The sequence below is a fragment of the Miniopterus natalensis genome, chromosome 11 (genome assembly GCF_054644295.1).
Source record: "Miniopterus natalensis isolate mMinNat1 chromosome 11, mMinNat1.hap1, whole genome shotgun sequence".
NCBI classification, from domain to species: domain Eukaryota; kingdom Metazoa; phylum Chordata; class Mammalia; order Chiroptera; family Miniopteridae; genus Miniopterus; species Miniopterus natalensis.
In genome coordinates this window covers 73,064,065-73,071,378 of record NC_142091.1, presented here as the reverse complement: position 1 = coordinate 73,071,378, position 7,314 = coordinate 73,064,065, and the positions used below count along the sequence as shown (strand labels likewise).

The 7,314-nt window shown below is 54.3% G+C and overlaps 1 protein-coding gene across 1 annotated transcript; it reads right to left on the bottom strand.

The window, feature by feature from the left end:
• Positions 1-875: 875 nt before the first annotated feature.
• On the bottom strand, positions 876-5,988 carry ARL2 (ARF like GTPase 2). Its single transcript, XM_016208431.2, has 5 exons — positions 5,918-5,988; positions 3,921-4,031; positions 3,662-3,824; positions 2,194-2,274; positions 876-1,347 (listed from the first exon to the last, which is right to left on the bottom strand). Exons 1-5 carry the CDS (start codon positions 5,980-5,982, stop codon positions 1,213-1,215), a joined length of 555 nt encoding a protein of 184 aa, XP_016063917.1. The 5' UTR covers positions 5,983-5,988; the 3' UTR covers positions 876-1,212.
• Between the last annotated feature and the right edge of the window lie 1,326 nt (positions 5,989-7,314).

Sequence of the window (7,314 nt, the reverse complement as noted above, 5' to 3'; positions counted from 1 at the left end):
TCTGTCTAGCACAGAGGACTGGGCAGGCGGTTCTAATTTTCCACACTGAAGGACAGTGGATGTTCTAAGGTTGTCCACCCAACACCCATTTCCCTTCTTTCACCCTAACAGAGCCCAGATTTTGCACAGGCTCTACCCCCCCAGGAAGGGGGTCCTAGTACTAGTTTAGGAGTAAATCTGGTGTCTCTTCCTCGACTTTCCCTCCTTAGATACATTAGACCTCCCTCCCTGGTGTTTGAATTTTGAGCAGAGATAAAACCTAAAAACAGTTAGTAGGGCATAGTTGCTACGTGTGCTGGGTCCAAATCTCAGCTCCCCTACTTCCTAGCTGGGTGGCTTCGAGCAAGTCATATAACCACCTGGAGGCTCAATTCCCATATAAATGGCTAGAGTCTATACTGCTTAGGGTCATTCTTAAATGTGATAGTAAGTAGCAAGTGCTTCTAACAGACTAAGCAGCAACTGTTGAAACCACAGCAAAGGACTCTGAAAATATCCACCTGTCCTGCCATCCCAGTGTTGCCCTTGATCCCATCCTTTCCTAGACTGGCCCCTGCTTCAGAGAGTGCCCTACAGCCTTCAGGAAAGACCCCCTTCCTGGCTCTGGTAAACTGCGCTCCTCTTTCCTCTATCCAGAAAATGTCTACTCATCCTTTACTCGTACCTTTAATGTCACCTCCTCTGGGAAGCCTGCCTGAACTCTTCCAAATGGCATTAACTGCAGCCCATCCCGTGCTTCTATATACTCTTTGCACATCCCTTAGACACAGCATCAGTACCCTCTCTCTGTAATGATCTGTCCTTTTCTGTCCCCTGGACTGTGGGCTCTAGGTGGTCTCTAAAGCTGTTGAATCAGCAAATGACTCGGCCAGCAATCAGGACAAGAAACAGTTTATTCTCACAGCTGAGCAAAGGATGAGGCCCACAGCCTTGATAGCAGCAGAGGCAGCCCCCTCCCAGCCCCAGCCCTCGCCTCTTGGCTTCTTGGTATGGCAGCTGCAGGTGGGCCAGGTCAGGAGCCAGGGTGACAGCCCACCCGCCGTGGGAGCCGGGCTGGCCATGGAGCAGCAGTGGGCAGCAGCAGCAGGTTACGGAGGGGGATGTGGAGTGTTAGTTGGGCAGGCTGATTCCCATCCCCCCATGGGTGGTACTTGGTGAGGGTTTGGGGGGAGGGGAGGGCCTGGACTGTGAGGTGAAGGCATCTGGAGCGGCTCAGTCCGCTGTGAAGATGCGGCTGGAAATGTCATCCAGGAGCCAGTCGATGCCGGGCAGCAGGTTATCCCCGGTGACAGCACTGCAGCCCTGGATGCACCAGTGGTGGCTGCGGATGGAGTCCAGCTCCAGGGCCTGAAAGGGAGGCAAGTGCTCGTGGGTCCCGGAGACCCAGCCCACTCACAGCACTTTTCCTCTCTTGGCCCAGGGGAAATCCACGCCTCCTCAAGGTCCTGCCCTGGGAAGCTTCCCCTGGTCCCCGATGAAGATCTGTCAGCCCTTCCAGGCACCGGGGCTCTCTGTACATTGTCACTCCAGCACTACCCCTTAGGAAGAAAATAGCAGCACAGGCTTCCAAGCATCTGTCAGGATGCAGGCATTGTGCTGTGGGCCCTACAGATGTCCTCCCATCCATTCCTCCCAAGGCCACACTAGCCAGGGACTGTGCTGGCCATTTTACTAAGGAGGAAACCAAAGCTGAGAGGTTAAGCAGCCTGCCTAAGGTCACACAGCTAGTAAGTGGTAAAACCAAGATTCTAACCCCACACTTTCTCATTCCGGTGCTGAAGCTCTAGAATAATGGTCAAGACTCTGGGGTCAGATAGGCCTGTGTTTAAATCTGGCTTGTCTACTCATTGCTGTGTTACCTCGGGTGAGCTACCTAACCTCTCTAAGCCTCCTTCATCATCTATAGACTAGTGACAGTTCCTATTTCATGAAGTGGTTGTGGGGATTGAATGAGTGAACCACGCAAAGAGCCCAGCACACAGAAAGCACTTGCTACTTGGCTACTGTCATCCTGTGGAATGATCTATTTCAGGCCTGCCTCCTCCAGGCTGAGACCACTACTCTACTGATCACTGAATTTCCAGTGCCCCCAAAAGGTCCTGCCACACAGCAGGGGCTCATAAATGCTTTTTAAATAAATTAACAAACAAACACATGCCATTTTTCTGAGCCTATGCCAAGGCCTGAACTCACCTCACGAATGGCATTAGAAGACAGTGCTCCAGGCAGGTCCTGCTTGTTAGCAAAGATGAGGAGAGTGGCTCCAGCCAGGCGCTGGGGGAGAGAAATAGAGGGAGATGGGGACTCAGAGAGTAGCCTGGCTCCTCATCTAATGGCCCAGAGCATCTGGGGTCAGAGAACAACCTGGAATACGAGGGCAAGGCACCATGGGATGGGAGGGGCCCAAGTGGGGTAGGCAGTGTGGACACTGCCTTTGAGGCCAGGCTGGTCCAGGGCCCTGGTTCTAGTCCACCCAGTGGGCACCTTTCTCCTCCATGCCTCAGTTTCCTCTTCCATAAATGGGGAGGGGGTGATAGACAATATGATCCTAGAGCCCGCTGTGGTTCTAGACTGCTCCTCCTGATAAGCTGACATGCACAAAGAATGAGGCTGTCCCAGAGGCCATGGGGTCTGCTGGAAATGACCTTTCCCTCTTCCACATTCATGGAGCCCTCCCACTGTCCCACTGCCCTGACAGGCCTCTGCCTCTAATTCCAGTTATTTCCTTATATGTGTTTAGTCCTGGGAGTTGCTCTACGTGGGTGGGTGGGTCTAGCCCGAGCCTGGGCATTTGATCTCACTGAACCTGCTCAACACTCCCAGGAGGTGGTTACTGTTATACCAGGTGACACTATGTCCCTGTGTGCCCAGGATAGCCCAGTTCATGCCTATTGCCGCCCCATCATTATTAACAACTCCCTCTTTCACTCTCAAAAGTGTCCTTGTTGTCATCTAGATGCAGTGTATTAACCTAGATCAAATCCTGGAACAGAAAAAGGACCTTAGTGGAAAAACTACAAATAAAATATGTAGTTTTTAAAGGATAACTTCCTATTGTTAGTTTCTCAGTTTTGACAAACGTACAGTGATTATGTAAGATGATAATGATGGGGAAGCAGGGTGAAGGGTTTCAGGGTCTCTCTTCACTATCTTTGCAACTTTTCTGTACATCTAAAATTTTATTTTTTAAAAAGGGTTTTGGCCCAGACAATAAATCATAAGATCACTCTAATTATAATGCCCACCTTAGAGATGAGGAAGTGAAGGTTCAGAGGGGTTTAGTGCTTTGCCTGAGGTCACATGGCAAGACTCTGACTCCTGAGCCAGGCTCTACTGCCTCCCAAAGCTTCACACACTAGCCTGCAGTCATCTTCTCTAATGCTCGACTGGAGGTGGGGAAACTGAAGCTCAGGATGGTGCGGGTGTGAACCCAGGTCTTGGCCCATAGCATGACCTGCTTGCGGCACCATGGGCCTCCCTGAACCTGGTGTACAGGCTGTGTCTGCCTCCCCAGGGTGCTGGGCACATGGTGCAGGCTCAGAGAATCTGCTGAGGAAGGTGTCCACATGTCCACGTATGTGCACAAAGCACTGGAGCCTGGATGCTGGTGGAAGCCAGCTCCCCCACCCCTCCTTCCCCCTCAGCCAGGCCCCCTACCCACCTCCTCCACCAACAGGCTCTGGAGCTCCCGCTGGCAGTCCTGCATGCGCTGGCGGTCAGCGCTGTCCACCACCCAGATGAGGCCATCTGTGCTCTCAAAGTAGTTCCTCCAATAGGACCGCAGGGACTTCTGGCCGCCAACATCCCAGATGTTCAGCTTGAATCTAGGCAGGGAGCAGGTGGCTGGAGGGTCAGCCTGGCCCCTTACTCACCCTCCCCATCTTACTCTGGGCTGGCTCGCCCTCGGGGCCCCTGCTCACCCCCGGTGCTCCAGGGTCTTGATGTTGAAGCCCAGTGTCGGGGAGATGGTGTCAATGTCTTCCCCATTGAACTTCTTGAGGATAGTTGTTTTGCCAGCGTTGTCCAAGCCGCTGGGGCACGCCAGGTTAAGGACAAACCTCCATACTCTGCAGGGTAGTGACACATCACAGTGCCCCTCTCTGAGGGGACAAACCCTTTCTCACCACATATCGAAAACAGTTGAGCACAAGACTGAACCACAATTGGCCCATGGTAAATGAGGAAATGTTGAGAAACAAGTATCTTATCTCTTCCTGACCAAAGGCTCCTTATTTCACTCCACAATATTTATTGAATACCAGATAAGTGCCAGACCCTCTTCTAGGGCTGGGGGGACCCCAGAGTCAGAGTCCAACTTTGTGCAGCTTACACTGGAATATTTTAAAACTTTTGCTGCTGCATGTGTGCAAACATGAGTTCACTAGCAGGAGAGAACCACCCTCTTCTTTCCTTCTCACACTTAAGGGGGCTTGTAGCTGGGAAGGGGGCTCAGGCCCTGGACTTGGCAGCCTTTCTGCTCACCTGACCTGAGCAAATGACTCAAACGAGTGACATGGGGGTGACAGAGAACCTCTCCGGAGACTCAGCCTTAGCCCCTGATAACTGGCCACTGATTATCCCCTCACCGCCGACTCCATCATGTTTCTCCACTGGATCATTCCCCTCAGCAGACAAACTCTCCAGCATCTCTCCTACCTTAGAGTAAGCCAACAACATCCTCTCCTGATCCCTCTCCCCCTTACTGCTTTATTTCCCTCCCTTACCAGCAACTCTCTTCAAAACCATTTCCATTCTCACCTCCACTTTCTGTTGTGCTCTTTCTTGAGCCCATGAGGCTTTTGCTACAACTGCATCCCTGCAACTGCTCTTGCCAAGGTCAGTCCCTGAAGACTCCCACTTGAGTCCCTCCTTCTAGGAGTTTGCACTTGCTGTTCCCTTTGCTTAAAAAACTTCCCCAGATAGCTACATGGTTCAACCCTCACCTCCCTGTCTTCACTCAGCTGTCACTTTCTCAGCTTGGCCTTCCTGACCACCTTATTTAAACGGCAGTCTTCTCCATCCATACTGTGTATTTTCTCATTTACTTTGTCAACATCTTTCTCCCGCCAGCATTATAGAATGTCCATGAAGGTAGGGGTTGTTTTTGTTTGGCTGTTTTACCCCAGCCCTTAGGACAGTGCCTAGCACACAATAGGTGCTCAATAAATTTTTATTGGTTGAATGAATTCTCTGTGCCTTTCTCAGGGCTCTTTAAAACAGACATGATGTGAATATTATTTTTGAGTTATCTGCATACGTAAATATCTTCTTCCCCTGCTAGGGGAGCTGGAGGTGCGCGCTGCCCAGCTCTTGGATCGCAGCGTTGCCCCCACGGGGACGGGGCAGGGTAGGGCAAAAGGGTGCAAACGCCTGTTAATGCGACTCCGAAGGTCGGTGGGGCCTTTGGGGCCTACACGCCATCAGCTGCAGGGACATCAAGGGGCCGTGCGGCAGAGAGACGGACAGTCCGACCCACTAGCGAAAGGACCCTCTCGGAGTCTACACCCGCCCATCCAAGGAGCTGAGGGCGGGGCGCCCCCGGATTCAGACCTTGCGGGCGGGGCCTGAGCCTGGCCCCCTCCGGCTTGGGGTAGGCGGTCAGAGCCGAGTAGGACAGCGGCCCCACGTCAGGGCCATACCGAAGGGCGGTGGGGCCCCACCTCCGCCCTCCAGGGGGACACCTGGTCCCGCAGCTGCGCCTTCACGCCCCCGGTTTTGGCCTGGGGAGCAGTCTCCCCGCCCCGAGCCGGCCCCCGGCCAGAGTGATTGGTAGGGCCCACGTGCGTGACGCACAGCGGGCAGTTGGGACGGGCCGCCCGGCCGCGCGCCGCGCACCCCGCCCCCGGTAGGGGGCGCCTAGCACCGCCCACCCGGCGGGGCCCCGCTACCCTGGCGGCTCCAGCTTCCGGGAGGATACAGCATGAGCAGTCGCAGCTCCCGCTCTTTCTGCTTCATCTTCTTCAGGATGGTCAGTAGGCCCATGGTCCCGGCAGCCCCCTCCCGGCCGCCGTTTCTTCCTAGTCCCGGGACTCCTCTCCCTGCTCCTATTGGCTATCACGCCCACCGACAGCACAGCCTATTGGCCCGCCTCCCACTTAGTCCCGCCCTCGCTACCACGTGACCACGAGGTCGCCCAGCCGTGCGGTGAGGGGGCTTTCTGCGCGGCCACCTGCTTTAACCCTTCGCACTCCGAAGGCTTGAGGAAGGAGGGCACCGCCATTCCTTCCTGCACAGGACCCCGGGCTCGGCCAGGAACGGAAACCTGAAGTTTCTGGGTTTTGTCTGGGCTGCATGGAGAGCAACGGTTCTGACTCAGGAGTCAGAGCCGAGGGCTCATCCCGCGGCCAGTGTAAGGCTCTGCTCCCCGGAAACGCGGTCCTGATCCTCCTCAACTTGGGCCTCTGGCATCATCCTGAACCTGCCAGTTACCCGGCCTCTCTCCCCTTCCCTGGCTGCTTGAATCGTAGACGGTGGGCCTGGGGTTCTCCATGGAGGGTGAAGTGCCCCCTAGGGGCCGTCCGGAGGTGTGCGATGGCGTCAGTGTGTTACGGGTCAGGGCAGGAGAGGTTGGGCCTGCTCGCCTGTAGTGTGTGGGTTTTGGACTTCCTGCAGGAAAGAGTTCACAACGTGAATCCAGCTGATTTTGAGAGTAAGCTGATTAAAGCTGGGGACAGTGAAACAAGGAAGGGCAGAGGATAGAAGAAGCAACTGGGAGAGACTAGAGGGGGCTGCTTTGTTCTCTAGAAACCTTATGGAAAAGAACTGAGCCAAGGTGGGGCTGCTGGCAGCTCACTGGAGGGTCAGAGAAAAGGAGACCTTGGGGACAGGTTCAGGGGGTTAGCAGGGAAGAGCTGCTGCTGCCCGTTGCTCCCCTGGTTGCAAGTCTCATAGGCCCCTTAGAGTTTAGGAGAGAAGAGAAAGATGCAGGCTGCTGGAGGGAGAGAGAAAGCATGTGCTGGATCTTTCGGCTTGAGGGTTTTAAAGGATGGGAGTTTAGAGGAGGTCTTAGGGAAGTATATCAATAGAATTATTCATCAGCTTTTCCTGGTGTATCCTTTCAGGTCCTGGTCTCCACTGATTGGGTGGTGCCAAGGCAAGGTGTCCTTAGTCATCACTGCTAGTCCTGGGATCACCTGCATAGTTTTGCTGCTTTTCTGGGCCTGGAGCTAAAATACAATTGAGGCCTAGATGTTATCTCTAGGGAGGAAAGGTCAGGAGTCTAAACTGCATGGCCAACGGCATGCCAGGGGAGGAAAGGCCACCCTGGGGGCGAGGTCTGGCACCAGTTTTGTGTGTTGCTAGACACCGGGGGCT

Excerpts from the sequence above, each read along its gene's own strand:
- ARL2 (XM_016208431.2), bottom strand. The coding sequence starts at position 5,982 with ATGGGCCTACTGACCATCCTGAAGAAGATGAAGCAGAAAGAGCGGGAG. Across the intron at positions 3,825-3,920 it reads AAGACCCTGGAGCACCGGGG|ATTCAAGCTGAACATCTGGG; the intron begins GTGAGCAGGGGC and ends CTCCCTGCCTAG. Across the intron at positions 1,348-2,193 it reads CTTCTAATGCCATTCGTGAG|GCCCTGGAGCTGGACTCCAT; the intron begins GTGAGTTCAGGC and ends CCTCCCTTTCAG.